Source organism: Schistocerca piceifrons, chromosome 4 (genome assembly GCF_021461385.2).
Source record: "Schistocerca piceifrons isolate TAMUIC-IGC-003096 chromosome 4, iqSchPice1.1, whole genome shotgun sequence".
Taxonomy (NCBI): Eukaryota; Metazoa; Arthropoda; class Insecta; order Orthoptera; family Acrididae; genus Schistocerca; species Schistocerca piceifrons.
In genome coordinates, this window is record NC_060141.1 from 278,875,621 (window position 1) to 278,894,662 (window position 19,042).

A 19,042-nucleotide genomic window follows, 5' to 3' on the forward strand; every position below is an offset into this window, starting at 1 on the left:
GATGACAGTATCTTATCATATACAGTATATAAAAGAAAGTGGATGTAGGTTCCGTATGAGGCTGTGTGACATGAATTACATATATACTATGTTTTAAAGTGTAGTAGTGTGACAGATCGTTCTTGTTTATTTTGTAAAAGTAACACGTTCCACTGCTCAGTCTCCTCCCAGATCGTCAGAAATACCACAGTAAATTTAGAAGAGGAATTTATGCCGTAAATGACAACATATTTAAGAAATTAACATGAAAGGAATCCAACAGAGACCTTTCAGTACGAATGTAATTTTTATGGTCCACTCCATAAAATTCGCGTTGAAAGGATATCAATGATACGATTCCCTGGTAACAGTGATACCCACACTGAAGAGGTACAAGAATCACAGGAAATGTTGAGTGGACTGTACAGTCTAATGAGTACGGAATATGGATTGGGAGTAAACCAGAGAAAGGCGAAAATAATGAGAAGCAGTTTAAATGAGAATAGCGTGAAGCTTAACATCAGGATTGGTGCTAAAAGAGCAGAGAAAGTTAAGGAAATCTGCTACTTTGGAACCAAAGTAGGGCATAATAGGCTAAGCAAGAAGGGCATAGAAAAGGGGACTAGCGCAGACAAAGAGAGCATTCCTTGCCAAGAGATGTCTCCTTGTATCAAACGTAGATGTTAATTTGAGAAAGAAATTTCTGACAATATACATTTGGAGCACAGTGTTGTATGGCTGTGAATCATGGACTGTGGCTGAAAAGGAACAGAAGAAAACCAAAGCATTTGAGATGTAGTGCTACAGAAGAATGTTGATAATTGGAGGAACTGATAAGATAATGAATGAGGACATTCTCCGCACTATCGGCGAAGAAAGGAACATACGGATAAAACTGACAAGGACGTTACGATATGAGAATACGGTACTGGAAGGAGTTGCAGATGGTAAAAACTGTAGGGGAAGACAGAGATTGGAGTACATCCAACAAATGATTGACGACGTAGAGCACAAGTGATCATCTGAGGTGAAGAGGTTAGCGCTGTAAAGGATTTCTTCAAGGGTCGCAGCAAGTCACTCAGAGGATTGCTGCCCCCCCCCCCCCCCCCGGGCCCGCCCCCACCCCTTCCCCTCAAAGAAAAAGGAAAACAGTTACCAGAGATTCCCTTGTGGGATAATATCATCAACATAAACTTATGATGTAGTTGATCTATTCTAAATACCATGAAACTTCTCTGAGGTGCTTTCGATGATTGTCTTTCATGCAAGAAGAGAGATTTCACCATGAAAGGGCGTTCGGTTGCTTTAGTCGTCTTAATACTGTAGAATTATGCATTTTTCTATAGAACTGGGCACTGATGGTTTACGAATTGCGTTTTACAATGTAAGAAGTAAGTTCGTTTTACTTTGAAAATACTAATGAAGTTTCTATTCGTAGAAGTTGTAGTAGAGACACAAAATAAATAAACGTTGTAGAATCAATTTTCGCTGTGTAGTGGCGTTTGCGTCAACTTGAAACTTTCTAATGTATTCAAACCTTGCATCTATCCGGGACCTTTGCCTTCTCCAGACAAGTGGTCTACAAACTGACCTATCCAGGCTCAACTCTCGATCTGCCCTTACAGCTTCGCTTCCACCAGTACCTCACCCACACCCCGAGCTTCACAGAAGTTCTTCTGCGTATCTTACGAGATTAGTACTCCTGGGAGAAAAGATATAGCTAACAAATGATTACCCACAGCCTAGAAGATTGTTTCAAGAATGAATATTCACTCTAAGCGGAAGTACGCTGATTTCTAACTTCCTAGTAGATAGCTCAGTCGATAAATCACTTTTCCGCGATAGGCAGACGTTCCAGGTTTGATATGTGATCCAGCACACGGGTTTACTCTATGTAGAGGTAAATAAACTGTCAACAATATGTCTAACAATTTTTCGCTTAAATGATGTCACAGTATTGGTGGTATATCCGAAACTCTGAACAATGGTAAGTGTATCATAGGAATCATATTAAGTGTACTAAATGGGGATTAATCACTGCAAGGGCGAAGCACGCAAAACTGTTTGCAGTTATACTGCAATTTTTCTTCGTTATTCACTATACTACTGCTATGCTCTGTCAGCAGAAATATTATGGTTCTTCACGTGTTCAAATTAAATTACTGACAGAATATGTTAAAACCATTATTAATGTGGAATAAATTAATTTAAAAATATAAATCACTTACACGTTCAGATAGCAGTAATCGTCGCTGGTAATGGTTGTTTCGAACGGGGTTGCGGGTAGTGTGTGAAGGACGCAAAATTTACTGACGTGACGCCACAAGATTTAAGCCTTGAGGTACGGACAGAATCAGGGAGATGTGAGCTGGTTGGAGAGTCTTGACTTTGTATCTAACAAACGATTCTATCATTCTGTGTACTACTACTCACAGCTACGCTGCAATGACATATCGTACAGTGACCAAGTTGCATGTACAATGGTTTCTAACGATATAAACAAATAATATACATAAATTCATCGTGGTGCAGATAGAAACAATAATCTGTACTGCTGTCATTCGAATGCGACACAGCACACGTCTATGGGCTCACTATCCAAGAAACGGGTGGAGCGCAACACAAAGTCAGTCTGCGTTCTTCCGTCGGCTTGAGAAGGAAGTCTGGATTTTCCATGGTTGGTACACTATTATGTCATTTCTCTGTCTACATAATGCTTTTTCAGAAAGCTTTTTGTAATGTATGCAGGTAACATAGTATGTTTAATGCGAAACTGGCCGCATATACACACTCGCTCACATACATAAAATCCGAGAGCTCACGTGTAATATAAATGTTTGCAAACAGAGTGAGTACAGCAGCAGCGTATTGGTGTTGTTAAAAGAGAGTAGCCGAAGAACATATTTACTTCGATTAAGCGGTGATTGGATTCTGCAAATATGCTAATGCGATAGATACATATTGCCCACATCTGAATGAAAGTGATTTAAACGAGCGAGCGAGTTACGGCGTGGGCATAATAAATTTGTTCATGTTTTATCCGTAATCGATAAACACAGGGTGTTCGAAAATTATCATAGCATATATTGCTACTCTCTCATCATAACGCTAGCACTCTAAATATTCACATTGATCAGCGCCAATTAGCTGTAAAATGCGGGATTCGGAAGATACGCCTTTTCCTGTGTTTATAAGGAAGTCGTTCGAGTTCCTTACTTTGATGAAGTCGAATGAACAAGCGTCATATGAGAACTGCACAAGAGAGCATAAACGTAAGTTTTACTATCTTTCTTTGCGTGATCTGTGTAACGTAAATACTTTTTTTACTTTTTTTCAAATACTGTTTTTAGCATTCTGTGCTTCCACTTGATGATCTATCTTACGAAGAAACCTATTAGTCCAGGTATTTTCATAAAATTGTTGTAAGTATTAGGTAATACTGTAAAATCATCAACCAGGTTTGTGCACATTGAAAGTGGCGTTCAGTGAGATATGTAACATTGCTGACGATACACGGTATGAATACCATGACTTCTCTGCAAGCCCGCAAGAGAAGCGTAATCAACATACGTCGCATGATGAATTTTTAGAGGTAGGTTAATCGAGGGTATTTGAGACGGGTTTGTTGCTTATAACTTGTGTTACTGGCGCTTAACTGGCAGACCTTGACGGAGAATCATCTGTTGCGTGATGCTGTTCTCGCGGAGTCCGATGGCGATTAGGGTGGGTCGCAGGACAGTTTGCGTTATACAAAATTGTGAATGGCAGAGCGTGGGTTGACACCCTCGTGAGCGGAGTCTCTCTTCACTCCGGCTTCTGCTGGGAACTTTGATACAATTTCTTTATCGATATCCAATATCGAAGTAAAGTCGATCACGACACCTGACAACAAACCGTTTGAACCTAACCAAATTTTATCAAGTGAATTCCCATTTTCTTCTTGTGCGTAAGACATATTTATGAAGTTAGCAGAAAACATATGATCTCACTGAAACTGTAATTTATGATTACTACAACAAATCCGTATTTTGTATGTTGAAAGCAATTTAATACGTTATCCAATTTTTCTCTACCGTGATTTGAGGAACTAAAGACCATAGCAGGATAAAATATTACATTACGAACCTACTCATTTAGTTAATGTCAAAACTGTAACACATATTTACAAAGGAATATTAAGATTGAATTTTGTTTTTGGTCATGAGCTGACTTGATGCAGCCCGGAAAGAATTCCTTTCCTGCACCAACCTCTTCATTTCGGAGTAGCATATACAGTTTACGTCCCAAATTATGTACTGGATCTAACTTAATCTCCGTTTTACTCTACATTTTTTACCCTCTCTGGTAACTCGAAGAAATATCATGATGTTTTAACACATGTCCCGCCACACTGTCCCTTCCTCTTGACTGTGTTTTCCATATATTTCTTTTCTCGTTGGTTCTGTGCAAAACCTCCTTGTTTCTTACATTATCAGTCCACATAATTCTAAACATCTGAAATGCTTCAATTCTCTTCTGTTCCGATTTCCAGTGTTTCAGTACCATACAATGCTGTGCTCCAAATATACTTTCTCAGAAACTTCTTCCTCAAATTAAGACCTATTTTTGATACTAGAAGACGTATCTTGGCCAGCAACGCCCTCTTTGCAGTGCTAGTCTGCTTTCTATGGTCTCCTTGCTCCGTCCACCACGGGTTATTTTGCTGCCTAGTTAGTGTTCTGATGTTAAGTTTCTCGCTGTTCTCATTCCTGCTACTTCTCACTACTTTCGTCTTTCTTCAGTTTACTCTCAGTGGATATTCTGTACTCGTTCGAGGTAAATTCTTCTTCCTTTTCATTGAGAATAATCAGTAGGGTATCTCATCACTGATATCCTTTGAGCTTGAGTGTTAATCCCGCTCTTTAACCTTTGTTTTCTTTCCGTCATTGCTTCTCCGATGTACAGATTGAACATTAGGAGGGAAAGACTACTTCGTTGTTGGTCATCAGGATCAATAAAAGACCCTTTTTAATAGCAACAATTTATCAGAAGATGCTGATAATAAAAGATCATATTTTACATAAATAATTTTAATCCAAACGCAACACCTGAATTAGCAATGCCAAAATATAAATTATAATATTAAATTCACCATAACATCGGAAGTATTACTTACTGACAGAATGTAAGACCAGTTCCGAAATCAGTCCAAAACTTCCTTTCAGATGAGTTATTTTAAATATTTTGTTTTAAATTTTATAAAAATTTCACTAGTTTTATTTTGTTAAGATGGCAGACATGTCTGTGGAAATAACAGTCTACTCAAGTACGACTGCTGCTACACTAATATACACTGAAATAAATTTAACGTGTTACAGAAAACTTTTTTAAGTTAATACTAACACAAAAATACCACAAGCCTTCAGGCAGCTTGATTCTATTACGTGAAACTTGTTTACGCTTCGTTTTGTGACATCACATCCCTTAAAATGACGGGGAGACTGATATTTTTAAACACATTTTAGAAAGACGCTAAGCGTCACTTGAGAGTAGATTGCTGTAGGGATACGGCACGTAGATATGCAATAGTTTCAGTTTTTATGAGTGGCAGCTAATTATAGGTTGAAAACAGTGTATGAACGTCTTGGATGTCAACTGTGACTTTGAGCCTCTTTGTGAGTTGTTTACGAAAAAAATAATGAGCTACGAAGACATGTTTTCGATTTATCAGTACCTACGTTGCACATAGTTACAAAAGCCTAACATTAAAAGTGAACATTGGGATCGTCGACCTAGAATCGATTTCATCTTTGCCATAATCACTGGGGTCCAGACTTCATCTTTATCAACCCCAAGCATAGGTTACGTTAGGTAACGAAGACTATAGAAGCTTGTGACCACCGTCGCAGATCGTGTTGGCTGGACGTTAGGCTATCTAGATCACTTTTCACATCTTTCTGTTGAAGATAAGACACTGTCAAGTTAGTATGCGAGCCATCTTCAACTGAATGTATTTACCACAGTCAGTTTATCACGGCCGATTATTGTCTGAAACTTATGACGATCGTTATTACGCTCGGATAGGTCGCTTAGTCTCTGTGATATAATCTAACCCGCACTCTGTTGGCATTATAGACAATAAGTGCTTGAAGTCTATCGATAAACATCACTGATGTATGCCAGAAAATGTGTAATTTTATTTCTGCTAGGATATATTGGGTTAATGCAGACATGGCAAAGAATTTTTCTACGCCGAACTGGTTAGCCCGTCCATGTACGGTACAATAGCTTTGAATGGTTGGTTAATTTTCTCGTCCTTCACGCTTGTTTTGCTTGTAGACATGATTCTCTTAGTGATTCTCCCCCGTAACACTTACCGCTGAAATGCTCCTACAAATACGTCTTCAAACTGCCAGCATGACAGATCCGGTCACGGTATTCTCCAATGAGTGGAAGTGGGACAAGGCTGCAGGCATCTATTGGCATCCAAAATTTTATTTCTCTCTCATTATTCACTTTTTTACTGTGGATAGTATCTGTTCTGCCCTTTAAAGTTCTTCTGTTTGTCAAAGGTGGTCATATATGGAAATAATATCGTATCAAATTTATTTTGGAGTTTTAGTGGTCATCGTCTTATTTCTTAGACCAATATACGAGTAGATACACGAATGCTTCCCAGTATGTGTAAACAGATATATTAATTTTAAGACTGTGTTTTAATTTACATTTTAAAAAAATTCAATCAATTGGGCTTAGCGTAAGCGATGTTCATACCATAACCTTATTGTCAATTTAGCACCGTTGTGGGCAGAGCTCTAGCTCAGTTAGGTAAAGTTAGCGCAGAAAATAGGTTGTGGCCTTCAAGGATGAGTCACCTCGTCGTTCTCCATCACTGATTTAAGGAAGCCATTAAAAATTTAAATTGGAATTTACGTAATGTTTTACGGGTCACATTGAAGTTAGCCGAGATATTCGACTGCAGATGCAATCGTATACGACCGAAACAAATAATGATGATCTCAGTTAATAAAACTGTTTTCAAATAAAATTAATTACAATTTCTTAAGCGGCTGCTTAGCAGCATTATACACAAGTGATGCCTATTATTTCGCTCATCGTTATGAACGTAGAACAGACTTCGTCGTGAAATGTGTCTACAACCACACTCTGAAAGACACCTACAGTGTGTGCCGAAGTGTACCTCCGCTACCACTATTATTTCTCTCTTTACCTGCACAATCTGCAAACGACGCGTGCAAGGTACTATGGTCGATGACAAGCGTAAGTCACTAATAGAAATATCTATGCTTACGCTTGTCACACTCTGAATAAGAGCATTCATAAAGTTTATCTCTTGGAAAAAATATAAAATTACCTAATTTAAGCCAGCCGGAGTGGCCGAGTGGTTCTAGGCGCTACAGTCTTGAACCGCGCGCCCGCTACGGTCGCAGGTTCGAATCCTGCCTCGGGCATGGTTGTGTGTGATGTTCTTAGGTTGGTTAGGTTTAAGTAGTTTTAAGTTCTATGGGACTGATGACCTCAGCAATTAAGTCCCATAGTGCTCAGGGCCATTTGAACCATTTGAACCTAATTTATTTTCTGTTTGTTAGTTCATACACATCCGCAGTCCTGGTTCACACTGAAATCACCACACCACAGTAAAATAGCACGCCGCTAGAGGAGATAAAAGCAAATATTACAGCCCACCTTCATTTCATCATTAGGGTGCAATATTTGGTTTTGGTTTATCTAGCTGCCTGCTACAGTACTGTGGGGAGGGGATTTTAATGTGTACCAGGACTGCAGACGCGTAAGAGCAAACAAACAGAAAATTAATTACGTAACTTTATTTTTTGAGGTGATAATTAAAACTTTATCACCACCCCTCCTATGTTTACACTGGTTTAAGAGCTGCTTCTCAGTTCTTAATTTTAATTCATTATCAGTCACTGCGGTGTGTTAGTGAGCTGGTAATTCTGTATCAAACAACAGACACAGAAAGTTATTCACACTCAGAATACACGAACCAACGATTCTGTAAGGGTTTTTTTGAGAACTCAGCACCTTTAAACGGGAATTAAAAGCAATAAAAAAAGCCTACAGTATTTAGCAGCCTAAGCAAGCAGAAACGCGAGGGAAAAAAAAGGTTCCAAATATTTTAGTAAAGCGCAAGGACAGCGTGTAATTTATAGGCAATTTCCGCTCGCAATTATACGGGAGTGTTAGCGAGCTCTCTGGCAGCGCCGTGTATGCAATAAGAGCAACACATTCTCAACTGCGCGCCGCCGGGCCGCCTGGAATTAGGCTATAAATTGCGGTGCGCGACTCGTGTGGGGCAGATCTCGCGCAGACTCCGTGTTAAGAGCCGCCGTGCTGCGGCCACACACCTCCTCCACTTCCGGCTCGCCGTAGCAGGTGACGCTCTATCGCCGTAGCGCCCCGTGATTTCCTTGCTGGAGAGTCGCCAGCCGCTGCGGCCATAGCACATGCCTCTGTGTTTCACGCTACGGCCGATGCCATGTGCGCTATGATTTCATTTGTACGTGCGTTTTAGAGTTAATCCACTTAATACCTGTGGATTCGCGCAGGTCTTTGTAGAGTGAGTTGCTGCTTTGTTTGGGCTCAATCATTCCTTTCTTTTCCTTCTGTTAGCACAAAGACGCCATTTCTCGTCATTAGTAATGATACAGGATTGAATGGTCGGTGTAGTTCACGATCCAGTTGATGACGAGCAAGCAGCGCTGCACATAGGGCCATTCACTGATTTCTATGATTTTCGCTCAGAGCATGCGATACCCATACACACGATTTTTGAACCTTCCCTACTGCATTCAAATGTTGCACGATGATGGAATGATCACAGTTCATCCAATTTGCAAGTTCTCAATTACAAAGACGTGGATTATTGCAGATTAATGCGTTTAAACGATCTTCATCAGACCCCGATGGTCTTCCAGAAAGCGGGGAGTCACTAATCACAACGAATCTCCTTAAAACGAGAAAACCATTTTATTTCCGTGCTCTGTCCAATGACAGTATCGTCGTACATGGCACAAATGTTTCTGGTTGCTGTCGCCCCTCTATTGAACTGAAACAGAAGAATAAGTCGGAAATATACAGATTTTTTTCCATTTGGCACTCCATTTTCTAGCGTCCGCAGCTCCACTCACTGTCATCAAATGACAAAATGACAATACGTAAACCCAGACAGCAACAGCAAACTGCAAATAGAATATGGAAGTCAGTACATAAACTCAAAGCAATCTGATTACCAAATGCAAAATAAAAACGGTAGAACTATATCATGTAACACCTATATGGATCAAATGATACGAGAATGGAAAAGCTTTCATTCGGAAGTGATTACTCCGAAAGCCGCTAATGACATAGTGATCACCCGAAAAAGTGAACATAGACCGTAAAATTCAATCTTTACTTGATACAAAGTTTGGATGTACGCCGAAATAAAGTACTGAACAAAAAGACAAATATTTTTGCTTCCGAAGTAGTAAAACCATCAAACGATAAACTGCAGTTAATGGTCAGATTTCAAATATCTCGTATGTGATATCAGCTGCCAATGTAGGGAAGACTTAAGCCAAAAAGTTAATAGTCTCAGCATGTACTTGGGACTAGCCAACATCATATGAAAAATTAAAGCCGCAGACAGACAAAAATCAAATTTTACAACGTAATGGCAGTCTTTTTCCTATTCAACGTACGTGAGAGTTGTACCCTTACACAGAAAGCTTAGTTAAGAATATAGTCATCCAAGATGAGTGTGTCGAACAGGAATATATCAGACAGAAAAAGAATATAGTCATCCAAGATGAGTGTGTCGAACGGGAATATATCAGACAGGAAGATAGTCGACGGGTACAAAATGCGTGTTTTATAAATCAGAACATCTCTAAGTACCTAATGAATACACCACATTGACAGAATTGAGGCTCTGAGTTGCCCCAAGTAAATGATGCTTCACTAGACTGCCGGAAAGGGATGAGGCCCCCTGAAATGGTGGAGTTATCAATAACTGGTATAAATTTCCTTGAGTTCACGTCTATGGTCACAAATTTTTTTGTCGTCAGACTAACAGTTTCGGACTATAATGACCGTCTTCAGATCTGTTTTATAAAAGCATCTCCTGATGTTTAGCGCTGATTTTATGTTTAGCATTAGACGATGTCACTAAGGCTCCAGTATATTAGGATATGTCTTTATGAAACAGATCTGAAGATGGTCATTATAGACCGGTAGCCTGACGACAAAAAATTTGTGACCATAGACGTGAACTGAAGGAAATTTATTCTCCATTCGGGTCTCTGTTCAATTCGCGACCATGTCGCAGGTCGTGAAAATAACGAGTATGTCACTTGAATCCAGAACAAGCATTTTCATAGTCGTATAAGAAAGAATATTCCTTCTACGGACAGTAAAAATGACAAAATTAGCGCTGTTTATGCGCACACGCGGAACCCTATGTAGACAGGAGGCACTTACGCCTCATTTGTAAGTTGAGTAGTGTGTATGATGGGTGAAAAAATATTCGTTTTGAACTGTTCTGTCTCTACCGTTTCAAGTTACTAAAGCAACAACCCAACCACAGTGAAAAAAGTGTTAGTAAATAGAACTTGCTAGACCACTAGAGATGAGGCAAAAATTATACTTTGAGAAGCAACTTCGGTTTGTTAGCTAGCTGTGGATGAATGTTTAGTATTTATGAGACCTCTTAGATAAGTGGACAGAACAACAATTACTTGCACAGTCGTCTACTTTTGGGTCCATGGATACTTACGTGCCCGCATCTCGTGGTCGTGCGATAGCGTTCTCGCTTCCCACGCCCGGGTTTCCGGGTTCGATTCCCGGCGGGGTCAGGGATTTTCTCTGTCTCGTGATGGCTGGGTGTTGTGTGCTGTCCTTAGGTTAGTTAGGTTTAATTAGTTCTAAGTTCTAGGCGACTGATGACCTCAGCAGTTGAGTCGCATAGTGCTCAGAGCCATTTTGATACTTACGTAAACTTTGGTGCTGCTGCAGGTAATGACAGAATATTAATGATATCCACTTTTGAAGCTTTCATTTCGTCTCCTTGAATTTTTAGTTTCTTTTTAGATATAAGCCTTAGTTTCCTACACTACATGCTCTTGCTACAGACACAGTTACATGAGACGGAGGCTACAACAGTACCTCATTTCGATATCAACCATTTGCCAACTTTCCTGTCGTTCGCCTGTTATATGTCGATATATTTTGAGAAATATGACGTTCAGTATGCTCTGTGAAACCGTGTGTTGTGCAATATCAGTGTAGTTATTTAACTAGGTTTGCAAGGAGTACTGTGCTTCCCAGTCATGTGGTGAGTAACGCGCGTCCTTTCTGTGTTGCAGTGGTGGTGACGGATACACAGGCCGTCCAGGGAGGAGTGGCCAAGCTTCCGTGCGATATCGTCCCACCCATCGCCAACGATACGGTCCACCTCGTCATCTGGTACAAAGATGGGCTCAACTCGCCCATTTACAGGTGAGTCAACATCAGACAAAAAGCGAACAACTTGGCCGTCAGCGTCTACGTCACAGGGAAATCCATCCCAGAGCAGTTACGCATGACATTACCCAGCTCCAACAGTGTCTTTTCATACAGGCTAGGCCTTTCAATCATTTCCTTGACACTGAATGTCGCCGTAGGAAACGTAATGTTTTCGGACCATTGTCTCTAAAATTTACTATCACCGTTCCCTAGGATACTACGCCCAATTCCACACATTCCGCTGTTTTAAGGTTCACTCATTACCTAATACACATTTTGCGAGGAGCATAGTAAGGGACGATGAAGCACACAGCGTGTCATCCCTATAACGTCATCGATGATGTCATCGGAGATACGCTCTGTGCTTCAGTGTCCCTTAATACACCACTTATGTGGTCCCAGGTCTCAGGGTTCCATAATGGCATCAGTTAGGAAATATGCACACAACAAAGATATTTAGTTGTTCAAGTGACACAAGAGTGTATGAGAGCCACAGAGACTTAACCCAGAGAAACTTGCTGCAACTAATCATTTCGGTAAGTGCCCAAACACGTTTCGTCACATTCAGTGCGCTGCAGTTGCACCTACTCACAATAACGGAGAAGTTTTTGCGAAGTGGAAACGTTAGCAAACAAGTAAAGAACATCATCTCTCCGGAATGCTTGAGAAATTTATTGACAAATAGCACAATTATACATCGATCTATGTAAACCATTGGTCAAACATTCCGGTCAGTTCTTACGGATGTCTTGCTTTGCTGCTCAGGTGCAGATTTCTAGGCCAGTATGATCCGTTTGGCCCTAAGAGGTCTTTGTTTTCACTGTTTCCTGGCTGTTTGGAGAGCGAGACTGACCTGTGCGATAGCGAAATCCCTTTGAAGTGGTACAGTAACCAGTAGTTTTCGTTTACCGTTTCGCATCGGGCCATTAGGTTTGGGTGATGACCGGAAATGTTTAGGAAAACATTTTAGATAACAGCTTACTTCCCACCTGTCTACTGTTTGATATCGTATCGATTATATGTCAGTGTGCTAATTTTTGTAATCACAGAAAAAGGAGAACTGGCACTTTATGGGTCTTAGCTACACGGACAATGTATCTGAAACAAACAGCAACAAATTCCGGATGGTCGTCTTGGATGTTAGGTATACTCATATGTAATAACGCACACATTATGAAATCATTGACGTAAGGATGGCAGTTAAGGAATATGTGACCCTTACTGCTAGTCCACTTACCGTAACGGAATAACACTAGAAAGATAACACATCTGCAGTGGGGAAGCGACATACTGCAACTCAGTGAGCGCAGTTAACCTTGCAGTATGATTAAAAGCGCCAACCAACTGGCTAGTACGTTTTTGAAGAAACTCATTTAGTTATGATTACTTTAAAGAGATGAATCTTTATTACTTATTAAAATCTACGGAAGTTAGAAATTTGTGGACACCACTTTATGCTTCCTTCAGCTGAACGTTTATTTCGTTCTATATTTTCTGTGACTGATTTTATTCATAGGTTGATGTCAAATACAACACGTCGTCTCCCAAACATAGATATTTTGCCTAGATTGTAAACGGTATTCAGTCTCAACATCGGGAGAAAACATTACAATAATTAATGTTGATGTACGTCAATGAAAAGCAGGTGGCGATTTCGTTAAGACACTTCATTCACACTCGGGAGGAGCGGTGTTGAAACCCTTGTCAGTTCATACGAATCCAGGTTTTCTATTATTTCCCTGAATAGACTGAGGTTGACACTTGAGTGGTTCCTTTGTGAAAGTGTCAGCTGAGTTGGCGCTCCATCTTTGTTGACTCCATCATAGATAGGGTATTAAACCTGAATCTGCCTTTCTTCTTTTTTTCGAGTGTCTGGTATCGTCCACGCTTGGCAGAACAATTATAAACGCCCTTTTAGCTGCCTGTTAGTTCGTTAATTTTGAACGATTTGTCGATGTCAGTATATTTTGTAGAATGAAATTTTCACTCTACAGCGGAGTGTGCGCTGATATGAAACTTCCTGGCAGATTAAAACTGTGTGCCGGGCCGAGACTCGAACTCGGGCCTTTGCCTTTCGCGGGCAAGTGCTCAAACCAACTGAGCTACCCAAGCACGGCTCACGCCCCCTCCTCACCGCTTTAATTCCGCCAGTACCTCGTCTCCTACCTTCCAAACTTCACAGAAGCTCTCCGAGTTTCGTTCCGGCACACAGTTTTAATCTGCCGGGAAGTTTCATATCAGCGCACACTCCGCTGTAGAGTGAAAATTTCATTCTAGAATATCCCCTGGGCTGTGGCTAAGCTATGTCTCCGCAATATCCTTTCTTCCAGGAGTCTAGTTCTGCAAGGTCCGCAGGAGAGCTTCTGTGAAGTTTGGAGGGCAGGAGACGAGGTATTGGCGGAATTAAAGCTGTGAGGACGGGGCGTGAGTCGTGCTTGGGTAGCTCAGTTGGTAGAGCACTTGCCCGCGAAAGGCAAAGGTCCCGAGTTCGAATCTCGGTCCGGCACACAGGTTTAATCTGCCAGGAAGTTTCAGTATATTTTGTGTCAGAAGCTCATTGGGAATAATCATTTTGGTATGTTTTGTTAACTCTAAATCGTGTTTCACAGCTGTAGCGATAAACATACTTTTTCGCGGTTACGAATATGAAACAATGGTTTTCAGTCCTATTTTATAGGAATTGGGAATTCTGCTGTAAGTTATTGTCTCTGACTTATCCCTCATATTCTCTGCACTATACAAACTTTGTGAAACACAAATGGGAAAAAAATGAAACCGTTATTCATGGCAGAAAAGTGACTCTATTAGTCATCCTCTTCTAAAATCTCGAGAACTTTTGTTGAGGACTGATTTTCTATTCAAATTCACACAAGATACCGTTTCTATTGAATGGAAGAATGGAAGGTTGTGTGTCATAAAAACGAAGATATCTATAGGAGCTAATTGTTCAAAAGTACAAAATATTTAACAATATTTTTTGTAAGTACTATGCCTTCAAAAGTTACGATTTGGGTTAGCTGTGAGGTGAATCTGGAGAAGAAAATTAACTTCTTTCTATGTTTTAATGTAGGAATGTTCAAATGACTTCTGTTTCCTATGTATTGCCTTCTTTACACTTGAGGGCTGATTGATCTGGTTTAATGCTGTAGATTGCCTCCTCGTATAAACGGGCACTAGCCATACGAATGATCTTACGAATAATTTTTGCAACCTCAGTGAAGGCGGGATAACAGCTTAGTGGAAACGTTTTTTATAACGTGTAACAACTCGGTATGGTAAATTATGTACACTCTTTGTCGAAAAATGGGCTAAATGCATTGAATCGTCGAATCAGGTGTAACGTCTCGTTATGAAATAATTTATAGAACCAACGCTTTCTTTGAACTCGCTCCTGTTTTAAAGTTTGATGCAACCGTGAATATCCTTGCAATATTTAGATTGTAGTTACACACATGATATTTATCCGGACCGAAAAATTCTGGTAAAGCACATTATTAGGCAGTGAAACAAGAAGAAGTGGCTTACAGAGTGATTAGTATTCAGTAAGCATCTAGATAACTTTCATTAATCACTTCCGAAGCAATGCCGGTTGATAGGATAGCTCGTACCGCAGGTTAGCACCCATTGTCAGCGTAATTAAAGCGAGGCACTGATAGTATCTGTTCAGTTAAAGTGGAAGGACTGACAAAGCATTCTCCTTAGTCCTTGCTGTAAGTGAAATTTCATTTACAAACATTAATCAACTTTGCTGCACGTTTATCTCGTCCCTAGAGCTTTCTGTAGCTTTAGCTGCGAGCTGTGTAGCAACATGAACGGTGTATATCTGAAAACTTCGTCATATATTCCTATCTGCTTTTCCAACTCAGATTCAAAGGAAAATAATTTCTTTGTATCACGGTGCTTTGCTGATATTCACATACTTGTGGAGTAAATTGTCGCATGATATCACTGATTATAAGAAATCACCGATCCAGGTAAGTACATAAAACAAAATTTAAAAAAAGAGACGTCAATGGGAGATTGGAGTGTAATGGAATAAATTACAGCTATGTATATAGGTTCCGTTTTTAACAAAGAGCTCAATCTCCTATACTGTAGCTGAAAACGTCAATAGAAAAAGTAGTGCAAAAGATTTTCAACAAGATTCTTTTCATTAATTTCATGCAATCACTAATGTCGTTAATATTCTAATATTAAATTTTTATCGCATTAGTGAATTTCTGTAACTTTTCGGAAACGTTTTCTTGCAATATTCAATCCTCGCTTGTCGTATATGAAATACCATTTTTTATGTTTTTGTACAGATAATATCGAAACAGGGGGGATATGAAATGGTGAAAGTTTAGGAATGGTATTGCTATGTAGTGTGGAACTGTCCACAGTGCCAAACACGTCGGTTAACAGACATAGAAAACCGACACAGAAAACTACAGATATGACCTGCAGACTACAAAGAGTAACCACAGCTGTCACATCTCGTGTTAATAATGGCGTTCCTCTTAACAGAAGCAAAATGACGTATTTGAGATTTATGTTAGATGTTACTGGGATCTGTGAAGTTAAATGCAAAGATGAGTAAGCCTTCTGCTCAGCAAAAACATGTGTCATAATGTGAATAGGTGTTATATTAAACAGAAAAGTGATAAACGAAACGACTGAGTTCGGAAAAATCTGTCGTATGTAAATTCCTGATGTAGCATTTACTGGTAATGATTAAGGCTGCTTATATGGAGAGAGGTGAGATATTTAGAAGTGACATGTAAATTCGAATCCCTGTGTGAGTAAATATGAAAATACTGAGGTCAAGTTATTCAAGAAGGAATGAAAGTTACTAAAAAACAGAAATAAACAGAGTTCTAAAACAAAGGTAGTAGCGATAGAATTTCATTTTTCTCTATTGCCGCCGTCCACGTGACACCTTCACCACTAACAAAACCAGCCTGCAATTAGTAAACATTATTTTTAACATGCAAATTGTACTTGAAGCAGTTTACTCTGGTAAATTACTGTCATTGGTACGAGAAGAAAGGGTTAATCATCTTCGGAGCCGTGACAGTTTTTGTGGCAGGCATATGGATTTGTTTTCGATAAGAAATTCCTCCTACTGTGTATTAGTCAGCTGAACAATTTTTCCTACTTCTGAAAATCGTAAATTAAATGGTCTTGAAAACCACTAGTAAATTAACCGCTTGTTGCAGAGACCTCTTCAAGCAAATTGAAATTATGTGATCATATGAGAGAGTTTGTGAGTACACGCATCGATTTATGTGAAAACCCTCATATCAGCAGTACACAGTGGCTCCAGTAGCTGGTGGAAGTTTTCATTTGATGCAGGAACGCCTAATGTGAAGCAAATAAGGGCTTCCCATTCTTGCATTTTTACCTGATGTGCATTTCAGGTCCTGGGCATCAATTTCGAGTGAAATAGCGTCCGGTAGTGTTGAAATCAATCAGAATAAAAGGAAGAAGAAATGCAAAGCGTTACAAACCAATGGGTACGAGTAAAAGAAAGTAGAATTAAAACCACAGGATATGTTAACTATAGAGTTGAAACAGTTACGCCTAAAAAAAAAGGGTTTAGATTGCAGGTAAGCAGTTTGCATTAACAATGCCTGTGAAACTACTATTATTGTTTGGTTTCTTTGTTACCGTTTTTCATCTTACGAATGCACTGATCTGTTATTACGGGTGCAAGTGAAAATGCATGCCTATTAAAATTACTGTAGTACAGTATGATGAACTTATATTCAAAGTTCTCAAGTTTCGATACTAAAAATGAGCAAGAAGTTTACTTACAGAGTCCAATATAAGTATATGACATTGTAAGGAAATGTCCAACGTTGGCAGACGGTAGCAGGCTACCTGTCAAGTACAAACTCAATGGTCAAGTACAAATATTGGCTCTCTTCCTCTGGTGGCCGTGTTCAAGTCTGCAAGTCCGCATTTTTATCCATATTTGGAGATTTTAATGACAGATTGTGGAGATTAAAAGATTTACTAATCTCTGGTAAGTCCCCCCAAAGACATGCGGCGAAAACAACGGTCAGCAAATGCATATACAGCTGACATAACATTGTTAGTTGAGAACCACATAAATAACTATCCAATTCATGAATAAAATTACACAAACAGAGACTACAAATACCTGGCTGTAGATCATAGCGTGAAGAAAATTTCAGTTTGAACTTTGGTCAACCGCAGGTTGATACATTTTGTGTCTTCGAAGAATTAAGTGTGAATATAAAAAGTCCCACCTTAAATGACAATGCAGATCGTTTGCCCGCAGTCGTACTATTAATTCATGAACGAAAATCTGAAAAGTTCCACAGGAGAATTCATGGTGTGCTGAATATGTGCAGAGATTCTGAAGATGTTGCCGGCATTTGCGTTGATAAGACGCAAATTCTGATGCTTCCAGTTATCCCATTTCAAGATACATTCGATTTGCTTCTGCTTACTTAAAATGTCTTCAATATATACTATTTAAATTCTGAGATGTCTGTATTCTACACATATGATGAAACAACAGCTAAAAAGAACCCCAATGAAGCTTGCTGCTTTATGTTAAATTACGTAAATGAATGCGTTGCCAAAAATGTCCTGCATTTTCCGTATTTTCTCTGACGGACGCGCTGACCAAAACAAAAATCATCATGTAATCCGACTCATGCTAACATTGATAGCCAAAGAAAGACTTGATTCAGTCCGTCAATATTTCCCCATCGGAGGGTACAACTACTTGCCTCGTGATAGGCGCTTCAGTATTGTGAAGGGAAACGTGAGAAAGACTGATAGAGTTAACGTGCCAGCGGAGTATACAAAATTAATCATCTCTTCTAGTTCTAAGAGATATTTCACGGTGCACATAGCGAATAAAGAACAAATTCGTGCCTTAAAACCAAGGTGGCCAGCGTATTACAAGAAGAATGTGGTATCTGTGAAATCACAGGGAAGGAAAATTCCTCGAGAAAGGAAGCAGCATTGCTCAGTTTCAGACTTCATGGAGTTTTCCTGCAGCAAACTTACTCCTGATGTGGTGAAAACTCGAATTTCATTGGTCGGATACAGGAACATACCTCCAGACTTTCAGATGAGGAGCAAATTCCAGATATTCCATCACAATCACTTTCCCATCTGAAGCGTCAGCGATTATTGACAAAAAATGGCAGATTAAAAAAAAAATCAAACCTTACCTACCTCATTCCGAAGAAATTAAGCGATTCTACAATAATTTACACTCCCAATTCACGTATGTGGATGAAGAAAAGTTACTAATGCAATACTGTGGTGAAATATTTACTGTTAGTAATGGTTTTACATGAAATTGTTTAATTCACTGGGGATCAAGATGAACAGTTTTCGTAGAGCACAAAAACCGATGACAGTATCGCAAAGGCATTTTCGACGACTCTTCGGGCTCTACAGAGTCTGTAATTATATACTTTTTCTTTGCTGCCTTTTTTATGATTACCTGGAAAGGGTCTCACTATGTTTTCGTATACTGCAAACACGTTGTCAGCAACAATTACGTAGGTGGTGGACACTTCTCTTCCAGAGAAAG

At 39.6% G+C, this 19,042-nt stretch overlaps 1 protein-coding gene and 1 non-coding gene across 4 annotated transcripts in view; both read left to right on the top strand.

Annotated features, from left to right (window-relative positions):
- LOC124795136 (nephrin-like) overlaps positions 1-19,042 on the top strand; it is a 721,452-nt gene that overhangs the window by 400,613 nt on the left and 301,797 nt on the right. For all 3 annotated transcript variants that reach the window (XM_047259013.1, XM_047259011.1, XM_047259014.1), the window contains exon 2: positions 11,343-11,475. In XM_047259013.1, the coding sequence (XP_047114969.1) occupies positions 11,343-11,475 (133 nt within the window). The remainder of the gene's footprint in view (positions 1-11,342; positions 11,476-19,042) is intronic.
- Trnas-cga lies at positions 13,914-13,988 on the top strand. The gene has a single exon. It is a non-coding gene; the product is annotated as a tRNA-Ser (tRNA).